We start from the raw sequence: 26,449 nt of genomic DNA, 5'->3' as shown, positions 1-26,449 counted from the left end.
GCGCACCTGCCAATGCGAAAGTAGAAGGTGGGCCGGAGGGCACCATGTAAGAGGCGGAGTCGTCGGAATGAGAGCCGGAAGTGAGATGGCTGTCGCCCACCTCGTGACCTCTACGCCTTCCCCGTTTTTTTCTGGCTCCGTCTTCCCTCAGAGTGGTTTTCCCGCCTTTTTTTGCGGGCGGCTCGTGAGGCGCCGCTGCCGCCGCTGAGGGGGGCGAGGCGGGAAAGGCGTTTTTGCTCCGCCTTTTTGCGGTCGTCGCCTCGCCATGAAGTGCGGCTTCGGGGCTGCGGGTGTTCGAGGTAGCGCCGCCCCGGATGGTGACAGAAATTGCGAACGTTAACAGTAGACATCGTTTTGGGTCCCTCAGACTCCTTTCCCGCGTGCCTCACGAAAGAATGTCGATTAAATCCCACGCTATTCTTCCACGTTTCCGCTTTTGGATCCTTCAGCTGCTTAGATGCGACAAATAAAATAAAATAAAAGTTTAGCCGAGTTCTTCCACCCCCGCCCTAAAATGCGTGTAGAGTTTCCAGCTGAGGCAATTATGAATAATACCGCTCCTGAAGTCCAACGTATTAAAAACCGCACAAGGCAGGCAGAGAAGAATAGCATAAGCCAGAAACCCTTTGAGGCACTTTTCATTTACGCAGTAGTTGGGTTTTGTAAATTTTAAGAGAGCATCTCTGGATTACAGAAAGTTAATTTCAAATCACCTCATACTGGATCGGTTATGGTGTTAAATATTTATTTTCTTAAAATTTGCAGAGTTGTATGCCTGCCATAAAGCCCCTGAGTAGAAAGAAGGAACCGAAATACAACCAGCTAGTCATTTGCCCTTACTACAGCATTTCTTTCCAATATATGCTTTTTTTTTTGCATTGCCTATTGTGTGGCATTTGTCGCTGGTGCTGAATTTTACTCGCGCGTATATTCATATGTCATAGGTAGAGGCCGACATCTACATCAAGCCATTGGTCTTAAAATACATATTTTATATACATATTTTATTTGATTGTTGTTAGCCGCCCTGAGCCCGGCTTCGGATGGGGAGGGCGGGATATAAATAAAATTTATTATTATTATCATCATCATTATTATTATTATTACTGTCTCAAGTCCTTGGTCATTTAGGGACTCCCCTCCTTGGGAAGGTCGCTTCGGTTATGCTAAAGGTGCTGCGAAAGCAGCCGGATGCCAACAACTAACCAACACACAAACACATACATAATATGCATATTTTGCCATGTTACTATAGTTTGGATACATGGTTTAACATTGCTATGTATCAGGTTGAGCCAAGAGTTAATCACACTAAAGAATTTGTAAGAGGGTCTTGAGCCATGTCAATTGAAGCTTTAAATGATACTAGTAGTGGCGAGATATTAAGTAAATAGACACAAATGACCTCAGTTGTGTCGCAGGGACTAACAAATCAGTACAAATTATGAGATGGATGCCCTGCTGTGAAGTGGTAATTAAACTTCCATTTTGAATAAAAAAAAATGGGGCTGCAGAGGAAGGTCCTGGAGCCTGTTTAAATATTGGTTGCAGATGCTCACATCTTTCTGCTCCAAATTAAATGATCCAAGCTAAAAGCTACCTCCTATTCTTGAACTTGCAATCAAAATTCCAGCCTTTTAATTATCGCCTCAATTGTTGACGCCAATATTTCAGTTTCCTGACTTTGTAGAGTATGGGAAGGCAAGCTTATAAAGGATGCACTTGCTGGGAATTAAAATGAACAGGCTGAATGCTTTCATTAAGAGTTCTAATGAGAAAATGAGTGTTTCTCACTCATTCTGCTCCATAATAGCACACAATTGGGTCTAAAACCCTGTTTTTCTCCTTTTTGTTTGTTCCTGATTCAGGTGCTTTCTCTTAGTGACCTTAATTTATTTTGGGTTTCTTATATAGCTAATGATCAATTCAGAAGTAAGTCCTGTTTTGCTCAAAGTGACTTATTCCCAGCAAGTCAGTATGTCTACTTACGGTACCCAGTTGGGTCTACTTCTGAACCAACACATATAAGATTGCATTGCATATTGAAATGTGAAAACACTAATGCATCTTTTAAAATCTCCTCTACAGTATTTGGAAGGGCCATACATGCCATAGCACGTATCAGTGATGAATTTTGGTTTGATCCTACTGAAAAAGGAGTAAGTAAACATTCAAAATTTAGAAAAAAATGAATATGGAATTAAACTTACTTATTTAATATATTTATATACCACAAGACAGTCTTACAAAATAGTTTACAAAATAGGAAATACAATATAACAACTTAAACAAATTAAACTGAGAAAATACAACACAATATGGTACAATGGAATACTATAATAAAATATCTCCCCCCAAAATATAGCATATTTTGAAAAATATTTAGAGCCAAGGCACCCTAGGAATAGTAATAGCCAGGAGGAATTCCAGGAGGATTACTATGTAGGGTACAAAGAAAAAAGATGGGTTTGAGTAGACATTTGAAGTATGAGAAGCAGCATCACACATCTGTTGTGTCAGTAAATTCCAGGTGTAAGGGGTAGCAAGGTTAAAAGCATGGTGTTTATTATCGACATATACAAATAATGATAATAAATATTAATTAAATATTATTTAATGGTTTTTAAAATTAATATTAAGTGCAAACTTACACATATTGTATATATACGCATAGCTACAAAGATCTACAGATGCAAAGGGTCCTCTTTAACATCAAATTCAGTATCTGCAGTGTCTAGAAAATTTTAGATGCTTAAGAGAGTTTTTAATAACAATAACACCTAATGCCCTAAATACTACCATAGGATAAAGGTTTGGTTTGTTTGTTATTTCAAGTTGTGCTTTCATGCTGATTTTGTCTATTCATAGCTTTCCCTCAGGTCGGTGAATTCCTCTCAGTCAGCCTATGCCTGTGTCTTTTTTTCATCCATCTTCTTTCATCACTATTCCTGTAGAAATACGCCTGAATTGGGTTTGAATAAAAACCACACACACCTTGCATACAAATTAGTAATAAAGGTAAGTCTCAGAAGATGAGAAAATCTATACTATTTTATACCACAAAACCACAGTTCTATTTTCTGTATTGTGGTGTGTTGGTGGGATTTGACAAAACACAACTTTCCACTAAAAATAGTTTTTGAACTACATGTAGTTTTTCTTCCAGTAATAAATTGTTTCTATTGAAGCTGCTAGAATGTTTGAAAAATGTATTTTGTTCCCCAACAGTGTTAGCACACAATAATAACAAACAGTGCTATCCAAAACTAGCACACCCATCTAGGTCTTCCTTATGTACTTCCTAATGAATTTTTATTTAATCCTGTTTATTTAAATGCCAAACTTTTTACCATATATAATATTGTGTTTAAGGGCTAGTTTTGCTCTGATCTCTGCATTAATTCTTTCTTTTTAAAAAATTTCAGGCTGTCCTGCCTATATTTCGGTGCTTAAACACAGTGGAAAGGAACATAGAGAAATGCAACATCTATACAAACTTTAATGACTGCCATGTTGTTTTTCAGCTTTTCTGCAAACATGGTAGGTCAGTAGTTGGCACATTATGTTTTAAGTCTTATGGGCTGAAAGGCAAGTTTTTTAAAAAATAAATAAATCCAGGTCAGGATCCAAACAATAACACAACTTAGTTCTGTTTGCTGACAGACTTTGGACTTGCATTTCTTAGACCTGGAACTTTCCAAAACAGCACCTGATATCCGCAGAATAAGTTTTCAGGTTCCAGCACAAATAATAAAGTAAGCAATAAAAATATGTGTACTCAAGTCCATCAAAGCTCATGCCAAAATAAATTCATTAGCAGCCTTAAAACATTTTAGCTGTAAAACGTTTTACTGCAATAGACTAAAATGGCTGTTCCCCTGGAAATAACGTATTTTTCCGGTATTAGACTAGGTTTTTCCCCTTAAAAATAATGTCCAGAATTGGGGGGGGGGGCGTCTTATACATTGATAGATCTTGCCCCATTTTCTTATCTTTTCCACACTGTAGAAAAAAATGGTGTACTTCCATTATTGCATTAATAATTGTTGTTAGAGATACACTATGTAACAAAATGGCCTAGTTAAACTAATACTGTTTCTTAACTCCAAAGAGAACCTTACACATACGGTACTTTTTATTAAAAAGATGTTGAGCTCTCAGTGCCCACCAGAGGGCACTATTGGTTGGCATCCAGTGGAAGAGTGCTCCTTCAGGGGTGAAGTCAAACTGTTGGAGATTTACAATGCTAATATGCAGGCTTGCTCATTTCCATCCTTATCCTCTCTCCTCAGGTGTTGTGAAAACTCATAACTTAGCTTTTCAAGAATGTGAACCTTTGCAAGCTGTGTTTGCAAAGCATTTGTGCCCCAATGCAATGAAGATTCAATCAAGGTAATAGAGTTAACATACTACCAGCACACCTAATTTTAAAATATATTACTAGTGATGAGTGCCTGGTGCTGCCCAAGTATTTTTAAAAGCTAAATGATGTTGTGATTTCAAAAATGGATGGTGCAGTTTGTGAGTTTGGACCAGTTACACCAAAATTCAGACAAAGTCAATCCAAGTCACATTTTCGTCTGCTACCTTGATTCAAAATGGCAGCTAGCATCCAAACATTGACAGAGAGTGCCACCTCCACCTCAGAAACCCTCATGCCACATTAGGTGATGATATCTCAAGAGCTGACTCGTGTTCATAGAGAATGAGCAAGCAGACAGACAGTGTGCATGCACACGGAAGCTCATACCAATAACAAACTTAGTTGGTCTCTAAGGTGCTACTGGAAGGAATTTTTAAATTTTTTTTAAACTAATGCATAAGTAACCCCAGTGCTTTTTTCAGGGGGTACTCAAGGGTATGCAGTTTTGGCACCTTTTTTTGTTGTTGTTAAGTGTGGCACTTCTAGAAAAAAAGCACCCATACACAAAAAGTACAATACCAAACCACAGAAGACTATTCCATAATAGTCAGTGTTAAGTTGTGGGTGAACATATCAGACGACACAACGATTCTTCAAACAGCTCTTGTTTATTCACAGGCCAGGACAGAACTGAACTGAAGGGTTCAGTCAGCCTGCTTATATAGAGCTCCAGCACAACGTTACGGTAGCAACTTTCTAAAACTATCCAATCACTGAATATCACTTTCAACAACTTATTTGCATAACTATCTACAGTATCCCCCTGCTGGCCCAGGGTGAGAACTTCAGTACATAACAGTCAGTTAGTGGTCAAAGGCTTGTGTTTGCCTGCAGGCTAAAGGAAAACTGACAGGGCCAGCCTAGCCTCCTGTGAAAGGGAGTTTCACAATCTTTAAAATATAGATATAGACAAATAGACAAACAATATCTGGAGGCCCTCAGATTCTCCATTCCTGCCTTAAGCACTATTGTGATTCCCCAATCTCAAGAGAACAGATTGAACAAGGAAATAAATTAGCCAAAGTTAGATAAAGGGAATAGCAATATGCTATGGATTAAGTGAGACTGAGCTGCCAATTTTTATTACTCAAGAAAAGCATAGAGAGCTGTTTGTAATATGAAACACTATTACCCTTTTAAACTTCTCAGGCAGCTGTCTGATATACTGATTCATTTTCCAACCTGTCAAAATGAAGTAACTGTAGCTGTAACTCCAGTAAAAGTTTGTTTCAAGACTTACACTGATGAGGAAATGGGTAAGAATTGAACTTTCATTGTATGGTTAATAAATAAGTCAATAAAGTGATAATTAAGAACGTTCAGACTACAATAATGTTTTATCAGGAAAAGTGTATTGTACATTATATGACCTAAAACTATTATTTAGCAGTCATGGCAAAGAAATATGTTGGTATTTTTTAATGTAACCATCAGAATTTTATAACATGCCAGAATAACAGAAGAAAGGGTAACTTTTAAAAAACCCCAGTAAGTTGTGATTGCATTCTGTGTTCCTGTTTATTTATAAACAATAAATAAGCAATAAGTAAGTACTAGAAGTCAATTAATGTCAGAAATTGATAATATATCAACATTCCTCACATTAGGCTGTTTCAGCTAAGTTATAACCTATTATTTCTGCTCGTGTATACTAAAAAAGGAGTCCATTTTGAAATATCTGCCTGGCAGGCATAAATGTATTATCTATCTGGGGTTTGTCAACCTTTTTAGATCCGTAGGCACATTTGGAGCAAATGCCATGGTTGCTATCCCCTCTGTCTGGCTATTTCTCAATCCCCACTCCCCACCCCACCCTCCCAGAAAGAAAGTGCACCAGTGTACACACTTTGCTTTTCCAAAGGATTTGGGTAAATACTGGAAGCAGAATTAATTTGAGCTTTGAAAATATCTGAAAGAGGTAATGAGAAAGAGCTCTAGGAGGAAGGAGGAAGAGACTTTCTATGTACTTTTCAAGGGAGAAAAAGGTAACCCTCCTCCTCACCCTCCGTTAGTTTCCTCAGTCTGTCTTCAATTGGATGCTTTTTGTGGGCAGAGGCTTGTTTGTGGTGGCTGTTTCTCCCATGGTTCACAGCCTCTGCCACCAAAAACATGTGGTGGCACAGGTGAACAGGGTGGCTACTCTGGAAATCATTGCTACAATCAGTGCCACCTGCTTGAAGACAATAAAAATGTGAGCACAGCAACAGCTCACTGCAGAAGGGCTTGCAGGGCATGCAGTAGAGCATGCGAGGGAGGGAAGAGCACTGAGGGGTCAGTTCTGGCACCTTTTTTCCTAGAAAAAACGGTGCTGCCCTTAACTAACAGCTGCCTTCAGCCCTCTTGCAAGAGGAGGTAGGATTGGTTAAGTCCCATAAATGGATGCTTCCCTCTCACTGGACACAGAATGGAAGATTAGTCACTTTCTGCAACTGTTGCATCTGGTCCAGGATGAGGGAGGCATCCAGCTCCAACATTCCTTTAGGTTGCTTTGCTGTGTAAAAATGGTCACATAATGACTTCTGTTACGATCACCCTTCTGTGCCAGGTCTTCTCATAGGAGGCTCCCATTTTCTGTTTCTTTAACATTTTTTCCCTTCAGTGTCTTTATTTACTCACTGTTATTGGTTCAGTCATGGGGCAAAGCCTGCTGAGCCAGCCTAGGTCTTAAAAGTCACATCACATGGCTCTGCCATGGAGGTAGGGAACAGGAGGAGGAGGAGGTCACTCAGTATATGGATGTCTCTCTTACATTGGATCAGAACGAATATGCACTATAAATGACCAGTGTTCAATTTTCAAAGGCTTGGATACATTTGTTATGGTTGGGGCTCCATTGTTTTTAATTTCTGCCATTGTCATGATTTTGAACAGATTTTGCAAAGGCAATGCACACTGAGATACATATCAATCCAGAAGAATTTGAATACTTTCAGGTTGGAGTAGACACTGAAGTCACATTTTGCCTTAAAGAGCTAAGGGTAATATTGCTAATTATATTTCCTTGATGTATCTCAATATTACACAGTTATGCTTTTCCATGGGCACCTGCTTCAAAGTCTTGTTTAGGTGGTTTGCTGAAGGGCATTGGGGGTGGTGAAATAATGGGGAAATGACTGTCAAACACTGGCATCTCTAAGCTCAGTAGGCATAACAGTCCTTCTGGATCAGACCAAGCATCCTTGTAATCTAACATCCTATTGCTATCATTGGTCAGCTGGAAGCCTCCAAGTTGCCCATGGTCAAGTAATAAAAAAATAGCTAGTTACATTTTAACACAAATGTAAAAAAAGAATCTGATGCTCCATAGTGTGTCATATTTGAACTAATTGACATATTTCACTTGCATTTAGGGACTTCTGACTTTTGCAGAAGCCATCACTGCTCCAGTCTCTATTCATCTTGATGTTTCTGGAAAGTAGGTTTATGGGTACTTTGGTATATAGCATTTTAGTATCAGCTTTCCTTTGAACTTCCGTAATCGCTACTCTTGTACAGTAATTAAGATTGCTTAAACTTGTTAAACTAGCAGTGAACATGCATTTCACACATAAATGCACAACCAAATTTATATCGAAGTTATGGAATATAAATTGTGCTCATCATATGACAACATAAACATGTCCCAGAATCTAACACACAGCTAAGAGTGCTTAAGCTCATTGGGTGTTGTTTTTTTTTTTGGGGGGGGGGGATATTAACTGTGTTCTGTAATGCTACAATACAAAGCCAAATAATATTTTAGTAACTCTTTTTTAAGAGCAGAGGACAGTATCAGTAGCCACCTCACTTTTCTGTATAGATGTATGGATACGCAACCTATTCTTATATGTGCCTGTAGCTCTCAGCTCAACCTTATTCTTACATATATAGGCCAGTTGTTTTCAGCATTGAGGATATGCTCATAGAAGCCAGTTTTGTTTTGGCTACCTTAGCAGATACTGAAGGCAGGACACCGTCTCATGAATCGCCTTTGCTTTTGCAGTGCCAGAAAAGGTAATTGATTTTTAAATAACTGAATGCTTGCAAAATGCTAGACTTCAAGACCAAACTACAGTTGATGTTACATTAATCTTTGGCAGAGGGTTTAAATAAATAAATAAATAAATAAATAAATAAATATATCATTTCCATCAATTGGAGGGACCGATAACCCACAGAATCAGAGTAGGTGTGGAGGAGGAATTCCTCCTCTGCTGTGGTCCTGAGGAAAATCCCAGTTCTAAAGCTGGCAGTTGCATTGTGGTGGGAGGGGAATTCCCCTTGGGCACCAATGGTGTGTTGTCGTCCCCAGCAATTACTAGCTATAGTTGAGGGATTTTCCTCAGCCTAGGTAGAAAGGGTTGAACTCTCCCCTGCACCTTCTCTAATTGCATGGATTATCAGCTCCTCCAACTGATGCAAAGCATATTCTTTAAAATAAATTCTGCTGGTTGTGATGCATGGAAAGTCATGAGTCATTTGGCCTTCAGATGAAGCCAGGTGAGGTCTCTTTAAATTCAGGAGAAGATACAGCTTGTGCTTTTGCATTTGCTCACAGTTAAGATTTGCTGAGCCATGGAAACTGGGTGCTAGTTAGGGGAAATTATGGAACCATTTCAAGTTTGAAGGACAGAATTATTTTAGAGGAAATAGTTTTTTGTCTGTTAATTTATGTTGTTAGTCACAAGTTTTACACCAGTTGGTATAGTACTGCCATGCAGTGGATGCTAGTTTTATTATTGTTACTGCAGTATGTGGTTGTATTGGAATGCATATGTTTGATTGATATTAACTGATACATTTTAATGCTAATATAACATTTCAAATCATTGTAAAATAAACTATCAAAGTGAATTATCTGGGTTGTCATATTTTGTATTGATATGACCTAGTCGTTGCAGGTTACTGTAATGATGTGATGATTTGCATATTTGTTGTGTTGTAAGCTGCTTTGGACATATTTATATGAAGCAACATACAAGTTGAAATAATACACTAATTGCCCTTGTCGGTTGTCAAAGCAACATTTGTAGGCTGTTGTACATTTCTCAGGTTTTGTTCATATGCCAAACAGAATCCCAAATCCTGAGGGTGGGGAGACTTGAAATCCTTCATGATAGAATTAAGTCTAAGGGGGGGGGGAGTACTTGGGCACCCATTCTTATGCATTTATGTGTTCCTAGCTAATGTACATAACATATATGTATTTAAGAACATAGGAAGCTGCCTTCTAGCGAGTCAGCCCACTTGTTCATCTGGCTCTGTATTTTTCCAAGCTCAGACTGTGATGTTTCCCAGCCCTACCCATAGAGTCCATGGACTGAATTTAGGAACTTCTGTATGTCTTCTGTCATTGAGCCACAGCCCAAACTCCCAAAAAACTGTTTCCATGTCACTCAGTGCTGTCCTCAAATGGGTTGTTTCTGTGTCCTCTTTCAAAGGAGGTTAGCATTATCACCTGATAATTTAGTAATTGTAACTTTTCAGTGGGTGTACAAGAGAACCTGACTTACAAGCTTTGGCAACACCCCATAGAGCGGGAGCCTGGAACCCATGGCCCTGCAGATGTTGCTGGACTTCCAATTCCCCCCAGCCTTCATGGCTAATAATCAGTGATGTTGGAAGCTGTAGTTCAGCAACTCCTGAAGGGCCACAGCTTTTCCACCCCTGCCATAGATCTTAGATTGGAGTGGGAAAAGTTGGTAGGCATAGCCATGCTCAAAAACTTTATTTCAATTCTATTTCTAATTATCTTTGCTGTCCCTGTGGTAAGCTGCTCTAAAGCAAATTAACCAGGACTGATTGTGACACATGTAGGAAAGTGGGCAAAAAGTTACCACAGACACCTAGCTTTGCAAACAGAGTATCATTAGCTCTATGCCAGAAGCTGCTTATTTTCCAAAGTTCCCAGCCTCTTCACTGCCATTGGTGCTTTTCACTCCTATTTGAGATCAGGAACCATACCTGTGACCACATTGTGGCTTGTTATCTACACATGCTCACGAGTGAGTACCTGCTTCCTTAAGACAAAAAGGCGCTGGATTGTAAATAATCTATCCCCTCCCTTGAAAGTGAGGGAACATCTATCAAATCATACCAGCCTCCTGCCCCAGAGAAGGGTACATATCATCACATTAAGGGTATCCTCCACTGCTGCAAAAAATAGGCAGCAGTGGAAGAGGCCTGACAAGAATAGTATGAGATCCACCTTGACAAAGGTCCTGGTCACAAATGTTGCAGAGAGTAGCTGTGCAGTAAGAGTTTTGCTGGAATGGAAAGGCACATAACTCTTTCAATTCTGTGTCATTTTAGGAACCCTGCACTAAAGAGGAGCAATAAAGACCCCATAATCTCCAGCAGAAACACTAGCAAGACAGAAACAGCCACAGCTACAGCAAATGGCTTCACCATTACAGAGGAAGAAGCAGTGCCAACTGATTTGGATTATAAGGTAAAAGCTGAAGACATATAGAAATTGTTTGTAAAAGTGAAGTCAGCTTGACACTCCCAAAAAAGAAAAGGCATTTCTGTTGGGATTGAATTGGTAATTTGATGTTTGTAGTGCTCCATTCAGAAGTGTTCCACCCTATGGAAATTTATTCCATTACTAGCAGGCAGTGCCTGCTGCTGCCTGGGAATTTTAGAACCCCCAAAATACTGTGATTTTTAAAATGAATAGTGTAATTTGTGCTTTCACTCCAAAAATCAGGTGAGGTCATGTTTTGGTCCATCATCTTGATTCAAAATGGTGTCCAGCATTTAAATGCCAACAAAGACTGCTGCCCCCACCTGGGAAACAGTCATGCTGAATTTGGCAATTATATTTTGAGAAGTGACCAGACCTATGCCCCAAAATGGGGTAAGTCACCCTAAAGTGACATTTTGGTCCACCTATTCCATAAGCCTTAAGCTGCTTAACTTTTTTGTTTACATTGAGGAAAAATAACTTAGACCTACTTGGAATTCAGCAGACTCTTCCTACACCCAGCCATTTTGGTAGCAGAGAAAAGGCTGAGATTGAAAAGGGTACTTTTAGATATTTCATGGACACAGTGGGAGTCAACTGTTCCTTCAAACAGACCCCAACCATATACATACGTCACATCTGTTTTTAAAGGCAGCATAGCATGCGGTATGAGGGCCTGTCTAGCAAAGGAAGAGTAAAAGGATGCCCAGACACATGGAACTTCTTGTAGCTTTTTGGATCTTGGTCAACATTTGTATACATTAATGCTAAAACGAACATGACAGAAGAACAACCAAATATGGGGCATGCCACATCTCTAGAGTGCAGGCTGATAAACTGAGGCTCAGTAGAAGAGCTGAACCTTCTTGCCCTCCCTCTCCCCCCCAAAAAACCCCACCCTTATTTATTCCAGTGGATATTATTTCCAGTTGTGGAATCTCACCAGAAAAAAAAATGGGAGGAAAGAAGTCTATAATTTAAAGCATTTTAACCCCATTATTCCTAGAGGGGCTTACATAAGACTGATGAAAAGACAATTCATTCTGCTCAGGCCCACCAACATAAAGGGGGAAAGGGATGTGGATGGAAGAGAAAAATGAGCAAATGCAGACACTAGTTTTTTATGTTACATAATTCCAATTTGAATGGAAACAGTTCACAGTTCACAGAAGTCTCTCCCTCTCATACGGCTGGATGGAATGAGTAAGTTATATAGAAAGAATTTCAGGCATATTAAGAGTTTAACTTGTTGCCAGCTCCTGCTGTACATTAAAGACATGCCACTCTTCCCACTTTAGAGATTCAGCTGCAAATAGTTTTAATACCTAGCTCTGCTGCCATCACATCTCGTTTGGCCCTAATATATATGTGCCATATTGCAAGGGTTTTGGCTGATGCAATGCAGTTAACTTCCTTTATTGCCTTTTCTAGTTCCATTCCCTATTCTTTGGGGCAGTTTCATCCAAGGAACAAGATATAACTCGTGTTTTCCACACTTTGGCAACAGCAAGCGACACAGAAGATTTTAGCAATGAACAACTCTCCCCAACTTTTTAGTAGTGACAAAGTATCAATCTGCCAACTCCGATGGTCAGCAAGGAATGTGTGTACGTTCAGCGTTCAGGCAAGCTGAGCTTCTGCTCATTTTAGGTGTTTTTTGTGTACTCTGTTGTAGTCTACAGTTTCATAATGCAGGCAATGGCAGTTTTGCACGGGGGTTATGTTCCTGACCCCCACACGTGTCGGTGGAGTGCATGTAAGCCCGCTCCACCCCCCATTCGCCCTTTCCAACCACTTCTGGGTTATGACAAATGTATGTTTGCATGGTCACGCATGCACTGAACACACTTAAAATGGTCATTGCCTGTATTTTGAAAAAACTAGAAGCTTTTGGATGAACTTTTCTTCAAGTTATCACAACTGTAATTTTATGAGATTTACTTCTCAGTTAAGCCAATATGTACACACACATATTGCATTAATGTTGATGTTTGATTGCATTATGACACAGGAGAACTTAAGACAAATTGACTGGTTGCAAAAATGGCATACACCCAGTTTCATTCTACTGCTCCTTCTAAACGAAATTGTGCAAGATAACCAGCAATAAACTGGTTTTAGCTCAAGTCTATTAGAAAAACATCTCAGTAGTGTTGAAGTGTGCATAGTATATTATGCCAGTAAATTTAAACGCCTTAGAAGCCTCCCTCATTTTATAAGCATGTGTTGTGTCACAGCGATGCTCCTTTCAGAGCAGTGAAGTCAGAATGCATTTGGCCGTTTCAGCCCTGGTAACAGGCAGTTACCCACAGCAACCTAACAAAGAGCAACTAGTCACACGGCTCCATAGTCTGCTTTTCTTTAAGATTCACTTTCTTTCAACTCCCACAGTGAAGGACAATGGGAACTGAACTGCTGTTGAAATTTCACTGTACTGAAAAACAGTCCAACTAGTTCAAGTAGCAATTTCAGGTCATTTCTCTAGCATATTTGTTTACTACATGCCCCAAACCCTCAAACTATTTTTGCAGTAAAAATATTTGGTTCTTTGCCTTCTTGATCAAATTCCCCATTATGTAAGGTTTTTCTGTCAGTGCTTATTGCTCAGTGTCTCCCTTTGCATGTCACCTTAAGAAATCACCAGCTGCATAACCATCTGCAACTTGTCCTTCACAAGCCCCAAAATGAGCAGAACTTGTACAAGGACACAAATGTGTTACAATGAAATTCCATTTTATTGTGGTTGAACTTATGCAAGAGGAATTCCTTATGGATTGTCAATATTTTCTGTTTTGACTTCTGCATTTGAAAGGACAGCCCATATTGATGCAGGATTTGAGGGACAGTTGTTTGAAGTCTATACACTGCATGCAATAATAGAAAATTCAGGTGTTATTGTTTTGCACCTATTTCCTACTTGGGCAGTATGAAATAAATTCTTCCCCTTAAGCAATAAAACTGAAGTCATATGCTATTAAACAATACAGATCATGGTATTATGGGACAACATAAAATACTATTAACCTTGTTCAGATGACCTGAAGACTGAATAAAGTTCCCCTAGAATGAGGTGGGGGCGGGGAGCTGAGTCAGTAGTGGGGATGGTGAGTTAAAAGACCCTGGGCACATGCATATTGTATAAATACTTTATTTATTAAATATCTTTACAGTTCATTAAAATGTATTTACAGATACTATTCTTGCACAAATTATATACTTCAAACATCCAATTCACATAATTGCCTTTTAGGTAAGCACAGGTAATGATAGTCTCATTTAACAAGAAGGCATCCTCATTATATCAGCTTTGTCAAATAAAAGAAAAAGTCAGTGTCTACATTTAGCCTGGCTTCCCATGGAAAAGCAATCCATTACAAAGAGTAATTCCATTCACAGTGTCTTCATCTTTGCTTGCTTTTACTATGGACAGTTTTGTCAATATCCAATCTGGTCCCAATTTTCAAGGTTTTCCCCACTTGTTGTGGAAATAGCAAATTGAGGGAAAGCCATGGACTTAAGGTTTCCTTCATTAATATGGATATTTCACATTAGCCTAGCCCTTCATATCAACAAACTCAGTAACACAATTACAGGCATTCCCGTATAGCAAGCCCTGCAGCTGCAACTGCATTACTGGGTGAAGCAGGTTGATGCTATGCCAAGTTATTTCTTTCAGATTCTTTATAAAGCAATTCTGCAGGTAAGATCTCCCCAGGATCCACCCGTGCATTTCAGATTTAAGAAAACACAAAATGGAATGTCTTCTCTGTGCCAAACCAAAACACTAAACAAGTTGTTAGGAAACACTACTGCTTTGAGGATTGGTAAATGTTATTTTCACAAGTACATGAGTCCTGCCTTTTTCTTTTGTAAAAGATATTTGTGCGCAAACAGCTTAAGTTCATAGGAAGAAATTAGGTTCAGATATGTTTGAGTGCACATCTTAAAATGGAAAAAAGACAAGCATGTAATAGAAATATTAATTCTTTATAATACAGTATTGCTCTAAAAACAGATGGCAAAAAGCTATAAACTGTACTGGTCTTTGGCGTCTGGAGAGGGGAAGGGGGAACTTAGTATCTGAAAGTTTAAAAACTCAATTTGATCGTCATAAAAAACACTGGAAGAGACAAATGGCTTTATACATACCGCTTGACTAAAAACTGTTCTAAGCAAAGCAAGGCCAGCAATCCCAACAGATGTTACAGTTCTGCTACTCAGAACAAGATCCAAGAACAGTGGCAAAAGGCTCCAGGCCATGACCATATGGGCATAAGAAGCACCTTCTCTTCCACATTTGTTTTAATTGATGGGTCATCCTTTGTAGTTGCAGAAAGGCAGGAAGAGGAAATATGAAGCAGGGAAACTGTCCTGCTCTATGGAGGCACCAAGTCAGGGCCAAGGCCAAAAGGAAGGGCAAGTGGGTGAGGCCAGTCAATCACTAATCAGGGCTTGTTCTAATAAACAATAGCAAACACTGGTGATTAAAAATGCAAAGGAAGTCCAAATGAAAGGATAACTGCTCCTCTAGCAAAGCAGGAAAGAAGTCTGGAACTGCAGCATTAATACATTCCTTCTAGTTGAATATTGATAGTTATAACTTGTTCAGCTAAAGTAGCATAAGGGATTGAAATGATTTGTGCAAAGTTATTTGCCACATTTCTGAATTATAGCACTATGATTTTCTTTATTTCATTTTATTCCACCCTGTATCCATGCTGGGGGGAAAATCATTTTGTTAAGTTAAGTGGTTAAGGCATTTTGAGAAAAAAAGAAGAATGTTTTAAGAAAAATCAAGATGCCAATTTCACAAAAAGTAATTTAAACAGCTTCCAAATGATTCTGCCCATTCTCATGGTAAATGAAATGCCTGTTAAAAGTAGGATGCATTGAAATAGTGACATGTACATGGTACATGTCACATAATTATAAATAAAAGCTTGACGTAATTATGCAAGTATACAGTACAACCACAAAAAATATTTAAAACAGGCTGAGGTAACCTCAATCTTACAGTTTTAACACAACAAACCTGGCAGTAAAAAAAAACCCTTTCATCTTAAAAAGGTTGCTTTACTGGCCAAGCTCAGAATCTAAACATCCACATTACCCAACTGCTATATAAAACATGGCTTTTCATTTCTAAGTACTTTTCTACTAGCAAAAAAGTTATGAAAAACTGACCAATATATATCTTTATAGCGATTGGTTTTTACATGAGCTTAAAAAAGGAGGGAGGAGATTGCAGCTACTGAAGAATAAACTAGATTGAGTGGATGTAAATGAAAGGAAATGCTATATTGCAAAATGGCTATTAGATACCTGTAAACATCATTAAAGGTCATTCTGGAAATCCTGTACACCAAGCTACTAAAATGTAAATGTTGCTCATTCAGCGTTTTGCATGTGTGCAACTTCAATTGCTGTGGGAGCACAAGCAGAAGTACATACATTGAAACACCATCAAATTCCTCAAACCCAAAAGAGAAGACTGTCCACTTTAATGCCTCTATCATTCCTAGCTACCTATGGCATACAAAGCAAGATCAGATGATTCGTGCTCAGGCAGCATGCCATTCCAAACTCTCAACACCCTGGCTTCTTCAAACTTTAGTGCAACTGAAATATCTTTAGAAAACCTTTTTCTCTAAAAGAAAGATCCAGCCAGCACAGGGCTCCTTGCAAATAAATGATATGCCAAATTTCCATCTGCATGACAACAGGCACCTTCACACATATATATACACACACACACACACACACACTCTCTCTCTCATAGACACACAATACTTTTCATGAACTAATCTTGTGTTTCAAATTAGTAACAGACAAAACTCCTGCGCTAAACCATATATATCTTGAGGCTCACTGCACTTGGAAGCCTCCAGAGAATTCATATCGACACAAATCTCAACTATCGTTTTAACAAACTATGCTAGTTACAGAATGATTTGTGACCTCTCAAATTAAAAATGGGCTTTTTTATCTAACAAAACAATTTTGTTTGTCCTCATGGAGGTTTTCTATCAGTGTCAAACTGCACATCTAGTTCTGAATTATGAATAGCCAATTCTACTTATTTCTTTCAGAGCCATAATCATGATTCATAACCATAATCACACACACCCTCCCCACTATGAAGTAATTACTACTAAAGTTTGAAAAGACAAGCTTCAAGTATTGAAATTCTTCATTTCTTGCTGGCAGATGCACCCCAGTGTACTCCAGTAGTGGTTCATGACAGAGACCTCGACTGCGTTTTAAAACAGGCAATGGACGTAACATGTAAGAGCCACTGAGATCAGCTGCAGAGAAAGGCATCCTGCCAGCAGGAAACAGTCCGTGTGAAGTAGGGAACGGCAAGAAACACTCAAGTCAGTTGTCAAAAGTTTATGCTGTCAGCCAGTCAGTCTGTATATTCAGCTACTATTGAAAGGAGGACGGTGATGTCATCTGGTTTTCCACCTGCAAAGCAAGACATTTACATATTTTCACTGGAAGAAATTGGCCAAGAAACTGGGGAAAGTGGGCACCCTTGCCTGGTTCCCTTCTCAATTCTAATTTCCTCTAAAACCACATTATTTACAATAATTTTAGCTTTTTGTTCTAGATAGATCGCTTTGATACCATTTAAAAAATCCTGACCTATCCCCATGCTCTCTCTAAATTATGTAACATAAAACTCCAAGAAACATTGTCAAAGGCTTTCTCTGCATCAATAAACATTAACATTGATTTACAGCTCTTCCTTGCTTCTAACTTTTCCAAAATGTTCACAACATCTCTAATGTTGTCTTTCATATGTCTTCCAGGCAGAAATCCTGCCTGGTCTTTATGAATATACTCAGATAAAACCTTCTTTAACCTGTTGGCCAATATATTTGCAAAGATTTTATAATCCACATTGAGTAGGGAGAGTGGTCTGTAGTTTTTAACGTTGGATCTATCCTGACCCTGTTTAGGAATCAGAGTAATATAAGCTTGCTTCCAGGTTTCAAAGAAACTGCCATTAAAAGCAGGTCACGAAGCAGAGGGCAAGCACTTTCCAGCAAACCCAACACATATGTCTTGGCAGACATAGAATCAGAGGTTCATCTAGTCGAACCCCCTGCAATGCAGGAATCTCAACTAAAGCATCCACGACAGATGGCAATCTAACCTCTGCTTTAAAACCTCCAACGAAGGAGAGTCACCACCTTCCATATTCCAGATACACTCAGTACCATAAGTTAAGAGCCACGAGTTCCAACAGGTGCCCTGTTGCTATCCAGGGTAAATCTAAGAGCTGATGCTCTAAATAGAAATGTTTGCGCTTGCCTTCGACATACTTCACTGAATCGTGCCGGAAAATTTAAAAACCCTCCCCCTCCCCCCCCGGATTCCAGTATAGCTGTCTTATATGCAGTAGTTATGAAAAATAATCAGGTTTGTTAAGTATGCAAAGTGGCTTGCATGATGGAAACTGAAATTATACAGCAAGTCAGCAGCAAACCTGGGAACAGGTCATCTCACTCTATGTAAAACACCACCCCAATTACTAGCCAGTCTCTCATTCTAGCACAAAGTCTTCTTGCCAGTTTGGAATTTGGAACAAACGCTAGCCTGCAGAGTTATTGTTAAGCTTCCCACAAGAAAATGGTAAAACTTACCTCTTACATTCAATCCATTGTCACAAGCAAACTGTGCAAAGGGAGACATGTAATTTGGGTCATACGCCAGTTCATGAGCTTGCTCGGCGATACTTCTTGCCGTCTGTTGTATACTTTCGTAATTTGAATTCTGAATCAGTTGCATGAGAGAGAGAATAATATTTTTTTTACCAAGGTTACACATTTCATATGCCACAAATACAGTGGCAAGACGAAAAACTCGCTAGATGAAAGGGTTTTCCGTTTTTTGAGTCGTTCCGCAAGACGAATTTCCCTATGGGCTTGCTTCGCAAGACAAAATGTCTTGCGAGTTCGTTTCCTTTTTCTTAAAGCCGCTAAGCCGTTAATAGCCGCTAAGCCGCTAATAGTCGTGCTTCACAAGACGAAAAAACCGCAAGACAAAGAGACTCGCGGAACGGATTAATTTCGTCTTGCGAGGCACCACTGTAAGTGCACATAATAGAAGAATATTGTTTACTCCCTTATTCCAAGTTACGTATCAACAGTGGCTAACCCAAAAGGATCTGTTTGAGTTAAAGATGAATATATTTAAGTATGCCATGTATGGAAATACATCTTCCTGCTCTCCACAGCAGCACAAGTTTTGGGAAGCTGCGCTTGACTTAAAGAGCATATCTGAAGCCCTCTGCTTTCAGTATTTGAGGGTGTTGGTATCTGTCTGGCTGGACATCACAGCTTGACTTCAACTCATCTAACTTTTACTCAGTTTTTATCTGACTCCTTACTGCATAGGCAAACGCCAAGAAATAGCTAAACTGTGGGGGAGACGGGACCAAAACCAAACAGCAGAATTCAAGATCGATTAATAATTTCTTCCCAAATTTGCTTTCCTCAATCTTAATTCCTTTGAAATGCTGAGCTTAATAAGAGAAAGCCATCACTGACGATTTCAACAGAAGTTGCTGTTCTGACTCCATAGGGATTAATGCTGGGAACCCTATCTGTAGGGCATAGTACAGCAGCCAAATTTAAGCTTGCCTGTGGGTGGCACTCAATACCACATGAACCCACACATCCACAAGGGCAATAGCATGTTATCTCCTGCAAATGCATTCCTAACCCTTCCCATCCGCACCGGAGGACTTAGATAAGCAAAGAAAGCCACTACAAATGGAACTGTATTTTGGGAAAGGAGGGGGAGAAAGAAACAACGTCCCTTGGAGACCCGTTTGGCACAGCCTGTCTTCCTTAGCAGACATGGCCAATGGAGACGACCAAACTCAAACCAGGCTGGGGTCAAACAGGCCCTTTGGGGTGTGGCTGAAAAGGAGGAGCCTCCTCCACCTCATCAGTCTAACTCAACTAAGGAGATTTCCCCTTTACAGTGGTACCTCGGGTTACAAACTTAATTCATTCTGGAGGTCCATTCTTAACCTGAAACCGTTCTTAACCTGAAGTGCGCTTTTGCTAATGGAGTTTCCTGCTTTCGCTGTGCTGTCGGCGCATGATTTCCATTCTCATCCTGGGGCAAATTTTGTAACCCAAGGTACTACTAGTTAGCAGTGTTTGTAACCAGAAGTGTTTGTATCCTGAGGTACCACTGTACTCCAATTTCAAATGAGTCATTTTTAGCAACTACTTTTAGAAGATTTTGGGACTGTCTGGGAATTTACAACATTAAAACATTTTCAGGAATCAAGCTTTCTCAAACATATCCTTTCTGATTAACTGAAATTGCAAAAAGTGGGGAGCACCTTCTAAACAGCCTCCATTTTTTCCTGCTCTCCATCTCTCTTCCCCACTCTCTCCCCAATCCAGATCAAAATATCTGGAGTTGAAGCTCTGAGGCCAGCAGGAGGACGTATGGGAAAGTGGTGGCTGTGTCAGTTCCGCTGCGCCTCTCCTCGAGGCTTCCTCTGCCCCCGCTGACGTCCTCTTAAGGCTCCAGGGAGGGTCTCATCATGAGCCACGAGGGCTCTCCTGCTCTCTCACCATTTCCATGTTTAAATTAAATGATTTAATTATCTCCCAGTGTCATGCATATACACAATCACACGTAAGTGCAGGACATTGTCTTTAACTCTCATGCATTCAAAATTCAGCTTATTGGAGGGGCACTCTGATAATCAGAGTTCCACCATCATCAGAAAGACAGCCAGTCTGTTTCATTTCCTACATAAATGGTGTAGCCAGGGGCAGATCTGCTACAAAACTAATGAAGCTTAAGCTTCAGGGCCACTAATCTTGGAGGGGCCCCAGAAGCGACTTTAGTCCACCTTGCTTAAAAACTTTGGGTCAAGTAGACTATCATAATATGCAAATAGTTACATGAACTCGTCTTTTTTTAAGCATTTCACCCAACTCTGTGCATACTGCTTACCTTTAGCTTCTTAAGCTCCTGTAGGATCATGTAGTCAGGCATGTTGTCAAAAAGCCCATCTGTGGCTGTCAGAATGATGTCTCCTAGCTGGACATCAAACGTAGTACTGTCCGCAGCATCTGGGCTGTGAAAACAATGATCACAAATAGCTACATATATTTGAATGGCTCCCAGGTCAGAGTTTAGTTTAATCTGTAAAATGGGGAGAACACTACATTCAGCTTACCTGACATAGCTACTGTGATAATGTTTAAGCACTAGTGGGGCAACCCTATTTATCTGGCTTTGCTTTCTTAAATCACTATTACACAAACTTTCATTTCACGAGCAAAGAATTTGCACTGCTGAACAAGCTGCTCATTAGACACAACAGACTGGGACTCTCGTGACAGACAGATTGAAGAGGTAAAAGGAACCTTACACAGCAGAGCAGCATGGGATAGATCCCATGATCTCTCCCCTACACTAGTATTTTTGAGTGACTCCTGCTTTGACCTGTGCACTTGCTGTGCAGTGCTGGTGGGAAGGGAGTAATCTTACTTCAACTCCTTTGCTAAGGTACCCTTTTTAAGCCGCTAGTTCCCATTGAACAGAATGTGCTTTTCCAACACTCCCATCGTGGACCTTGGTGTTCTGCCAAATGGGAGTTTTGCTCATTTTGATTGGGCACAGCACACGGCTGGAAGCTTTTAACCGTACTGAAATACAAGCTGCAGTCACATGCTTCCCTCTCTGTTCTTCAAGCATTTGCTACCTCACTGCCAGAGTATGCAAAATTAGCAGATTCCCAATCCAAATCCCAAGAGTGAGAAGGAGGTCCCCAAAATGAACAGGACAGCATGACAGCATTTGCATGCTGGGCGAACACAGAGCTATTTTGGACACAAGTGAATGCACTCAGCAGGACAAGGCTTTTTCCACATCTCCATTCGAATCTTGCTGCAAGTGCAGAGCAGCCACAAAGAACAAACTTTTAGCACCCATTCCAGGAATTCAACTTGGAAGAGCAGCTTGATTCACTCTTAAGCCAAATTCACTCTTATAGCCAAAAAAATATTTCCAACGGCAAGACATAAAACAGTAGTATTCCTTGGCAAACAAGTCAGGAGGAAGGAAATTTTAAAATGTGGCATTTGAGGCCCTGGCAAATGTGGCCACACATGAAAAGTCAAACTGAAGCAGGGATCTGGAGGCATAAAAGGAACCTAACACCACACCCTAACCATCTTTATGCCAAAGCTCTGTTTTGTAAAGTGGAGTTTTGTAACATGCAACTATCAGAGAGATGAAGAATACTCCATACAAAACCCTTGCACAGCCTCATGCAAGGAGGAAACACTTTTGCCGCTAATGACCACTGTAATGAGTGAAGCCAGGCTAGTGGGAGGAGAATAGCCCCTTTAGGGCAACCATAATACCCCTGAGCAGAAAAAGACCACCTCCCATACTTCTCCTTTGTTTGGAAAAAGGGAGTTACACATTCTAGGACATGGGGTGTGAACACAGCTTCCCCTCACAATTCACTGGGGATGCACCCAACATAATCATTTTGGGGAATTTAGATCTGACCACTCACACTTAAAAATCTTACCTGTCACTGAAGACGACCCCTTCAGCTTCAGGTGGTGCTATTGACAGCTGGAACGGAGTGTTGAAGTAGTGCTGTTGTTCATCAGATCGGTGTACTACCTCTCCACCTCTGACTACCAAAAAGCCTGAGTCCCCCAAGTTTGCTGTATGTAAACGATGACTTGTCCGATCCAGAACTACAATGCAAGCTGTGCTGCTCCCTGGAAATAAAATTAAATATTTTTTAGATAACGACATATAAATGCAGCTGCTTTTACTTTAAGTGGGGTCCACTGGCTGCAGCAAGGACAAGAACCTGAGAGAGATAAACTACATGGAAATGAGCTGAACAGAATTTCTATTGTTTTCCAACTACTGCGAGAAGCTATTTCTAATTAGCAGAAACAGACTTCCAGTGCTGTTCTCTTGGTAAGTCAACATCTCTTCTTAAAGGTAGCACATCAGACCTCTAAAAGCAATGCCACCATTATTCTGAAACTTAATAAGCAGCTATTTGGATTCTTACCAACTCTAAGCACTTTCTTCATCCAAGATTTGTGGAGGTAGACATGTAACATGCATTCATTTCAACAGAGCCCCCAAAGAAGTGCTGAGAAGGTTGGACAGCAGTTAGCAGCACTAGGCAAACATGTACTCTACTATCTCATCACTGGTCCATTGAATACATGTGAGCAACTGACACATTGGCTCTTATATTGGCATTCCTAACAAGGAATGCTTAACAAAGCATTCAAGATAAGGGGGAAATTTACAGCAGTTAAAAGAAGGAAGAAAATCTAGAAGTGTTGGATAAGGAGTCAAGCTGATCAGAAATGCACTGCAACTAGAAACTCAAGTGCCAAACATGGAGCTCATGTGCTCTTGTGAACTGAGAAGGTCAAGATGAATGGGACAAGCACTCACAGCATGAGGCCACCTTGGCAACATTCAGTTAAGTCAGGACTTTTCCACAAAGCTAGTCATGATGTAAGTTGAAATTAGAGCTCATTTAAGCAGTTCCAGCAACGTCTGAACTGAAGGGAAAATGCTGCAGCCAATGCCTGTTCTTTAGGTGTGTAATGAAAAAGGGATGACTCTTCCTGAGCTCAGCAGAGGCTAGCTAAATATAGCTTACATACTTACAGAGACCTCTTGGCAGAGCAGCTAAGGTCAGGTGAGAAGCATGTGCGGTGCGAAAAGTAACTTGCACTTAGTGTGCTAAAGGTTGTCCGTTTCCATTAGCGTGGCTGGTTCTCAACACAGCAAAATCCTGCTCCTTCAAGACCCCAACATCACTCCCTCTAACATCAAACTCACCCCCCTTAAGTGCTCACAGGGCTGTGGGTGGAAATGGGGCTATTGAGGAACAAGAAAGAGGTGTCAGCATGCCATAGGGATCTTCCAAGGTACACAGAAGTACAAATAATCTTTAGGGAAAAACCTGCTGAATGAGGACTGGGTGTGCTCAGTGATCACAGTGTCTTGGGGGGCAAGAGTGGAGAGTGGGGTCACTGGGTTATCCGGAAGACCTGGCTGATTGGCTGGCAGGAACAGTGAACTGGCACATTGCACACTGCAATGTTCTGTTGCGAGACCCACTTGCTTTCATGAGTTCAAAGAGAGTGGCATGAACGTAAAATGTAAACTTATTTATTTATTTATAAAAATATTTAGAGACCATGATCTCAAAAAATAATATCAAAGCTGTTAATAAAATAAAATAAAAAATAGAATAAAAACATGAAAAGTTAAAAATAGACACGAGTTAACCATTGTGGAAAGATGTATTCTTAATTGCCTCCTTAAGCCTGGAGAAATAGAAAAGTTTTCAGCAGGTGTTTAAAGTTAAAGCACATAGTGCAAATACCCACCACTAGACTTCTCCTAAACTGACACCCAGCTGGAATGTATTCCCAGTGGGGAAGTTAAATCTGAAACCAATAATGGCAACTCCATATTGCTTTTAGACAACCAAAAATAAGAGGTAGGAGCAACAAAGTACAAGTGATGCATCATCTTGCAAAAAGAAGGGCTCAGATTCAAAGGCAAAGCAATGGGACTTCAAACTGAAAGCATTTGCAGTTTATTTTCCTAAATAAACATATATCTGCCTGCACCAGCAACCAGTTCTGAAAGAGCAGGAATGTCATCAAAGTGTTTTTGTTTGCTTGCTTATTTAATGTGGTACCAAACCATGGTCACTTCCCCTTTGTGGCCAAAAGCCACCTTTTATTCTGGAAGCATTTGTTGGAAGACAGCATGTGTCAAAGATAATTCGTGAGAGTCTTACAAGACGGCTTGCCTTGGCCAGGGGTACCCAATGTGATGCCCTCCACTTGTTCTTGTACTACCACTCTCATAATCCCTGAGAATTGGATATGCTGGCTGGGGCTGATGGAAGCTGTAGTCCAGTAACATCTGGAGGGTCACTGGTTCCCCACTCCTGGGGAGTTCCTGTCAGGAGGTGATAACTGAAGAACGTCCCGGCTTAATTACTGGACAGCACTACAGATATGGCTGGCTAGGAATAAACCCCAGTGGACTGATGTGAGAAAGAGGAGAGACCGTTTATGCTTACCAAGCAAAGGTACTTTGTTCTGCAGCAGCTCACAGTAGCTCGTGGTGAGAATCCCCACAGGATTGCTTGGTATAAACCGTCCTTCCTTGACCAAGCGTTCACAAGTGCGCATGAGAGTCCCTGAGAACTGAGAAGGGTCAACACCATAGTCCCGCCAGCCTCCAACACCATCTGCAACCCCTAAAAAAGAATATATATACACAACACGTATTATGAATACATTCCTCAGCATTATTGAAGATGAAATTTACATTAAACATGCAAAGCTGGTGAGGTTTAATTAAATATTCTCCATATCTGCTAATATTTCTAAAGAAGACTTTCTAAACTAATCACTTTCCTAATTCAATATGCCATGCAGAAAGCACAGAGGTATATAATCACTTCTGATTGCTGAAAGCCCAAAATAAGGGCTTATTATGCAACTAGCTTAAGACAGACAGGGGAGGGGGAAGTTATGCAGAAGTCAACAGGACCAAGGACAGTCACCTTTACTTCCTTTCTGGTATTATTCAGGAGTAGTTTCTTCATCTCTAAATTGGCCCACATTCTCATATGAAGCAGCACCCTAGATGTGCATAACGGAACTGTGATACTGGCAGTTTTAACCAAAAGTGATTGTGCCACTTTGGATGCATTAAGAAACTCAGGGCATAGATAGGATTACCTCTGAATCAATTATGAGCTGGTGGTCACCTATATTTCTTGAAGATGAGCACCTCAACTCATCTTAACCAGTTTCAGCATCAAAATGTAAGCAAAAGGGAAAAGAACGGGTTAGGCAGGCTAACTGCAGCGATACAGTTTTAGTCATGAATTCACATGCACATTTCAACTTCAGCTAATTTTGAGCCTGAGGAGATGATAAGTGTATTTGAGATATCAAACATGCGCCAGCCACGTAACCATGAACATTGGCAGGAGAGAAGAATGGTGCATTTCTACACATTTACCCGGAGAAAGTGGTCGGCTGATAAGCTAGTACAGCTATGGGCTCCCAGAATGGTTGGATAGTATGGAGCCCATTTCTCTCAAACATTGCTATCCAACACCATCAGGCATCAAGATCAAGAATGGCCCTTTGCCGAAAACTTTCTGCAGCAGTTCTGCAGTTGCAGAAGGGCTTGAAGGGTAAAATAATAAGAGGCAAAGTCGTTTAGCAAAAGCAAACTCCTGAGAATTTTGCCATGGTCAAATATGAGTAAGAAATATTTTCAGGGGTATTGCCAAGTATCTACAGCCTCTACACACACACACACACACACACACACACACACACACACAGAGTGAGAGAGAGAGTGCGCATCTCTAATAACATTCAACTTATTTGGTTCAGAAACTCTCTTCAGCCTGCTAGTGTCAACATTTGGTATTTTATGGAATGCATGAAGCTCATGTTAAATGATTCAGGATGCAGTGTGAGTCACTGTCTCAACTATCAGGG

The 26,449-nt window shown here is 40.2% G+C and overlaps 2 protein-coding genes across 7 annotated transcripts in view; one reads left to right on the top strand and one right to left on the bottom strand.

Moving 5' to 3' along the window:
- The first annotated feature begins 59 nt into the window (after positions 1–59).
- RAD9B (RAD9 checkpoint clamp component B) lies at positions 60–14,062 on the top strand. Of its 5 annotated transcripts, none has more exons than XM_028741271.2 (11): positions 60–80; positions 2,089–2,159; positions 2,869–3,018; positions 3,426–3,540; positions 4,293–4,392; positions 5,573–5,679; positions 7,295–7,401; positions 7,774–7,838; positions 8,294–8,416; positions 10,715–10,853; positions 12,300–14,062. In XM_028741271.2, exons 1-11 carry the CDS (start codon positions 68–70, stop codon positions 12,423–12,425), a joined length of 1,116 nt encoding a protein of 371 aa, XP_028597104.2. In that variant the 5' UTR covers positions 60–67; the 3' UTR covers positions 12,426–14,062. The 5 variants fall into 5 exon arrangements, with proteins under 5 accessions (XP_028597104.2, XP_028597107.1, XP_028597103.1 ...); XM_028741274.2 differs by having other exon boundaries at positions 60–299; positions 2,955–3,018; XM_028741270.2 differs by having other exon boundaries at positions 60–299.
- The window catches only part of PPTC7 (protein phosphatase targeting COQ7), a 24,515-nt gene continuing 12,066 nt past the window's right edge, over positions 14,001–26,449 (bottom strand). For both annotated transcript variants that reach the window (XM_077931189.1, XM_028741277.2), the window contains 5 exons: positions 25,006–25,185; positions 22,450–22,648; positions 20,859–20,982; positions 18,518–18,647; positions 14,001–17,333 (listed from right to left, as the gene is read on the bottom strand). In XM_077931189.1, the coding sequence (XP_077787315.1) occupies positions 17,275–17,333; positions 18,518–18,647; positions 20,859–20,982; positions 22,450–22,648; positions 25,006–25,185 (692 nt within the window). In that variant the 3' untranslated portion in view covers positions 14,001–17,274. The remainder of the gene's footprint in view (positions 17,334–18,517; positions 18,648–20,858; positions 20,983–22,449; positions 22,649–25,005; positions 25,186–26,449) is intronic.

Source organism: Podarcis muralis, chromosome 7 (assembly GCF_964188315.1).
Source record: "Podarcis muralis chromosome 7, rPodMur119.hap1.1, whole genome shotgun sequence".
Lineage (NCBI taxonomy): Eukaryota > Metazoa > Chordata > Lepidosauria > Squamata > Lacertidae > Podarcis > Podarcis muralis.
The sequence above is the reverse complement of the archived record's forward strand: the minus strand, read 5'-3'. Positions and strand labels throughout refer to the sequence as shown.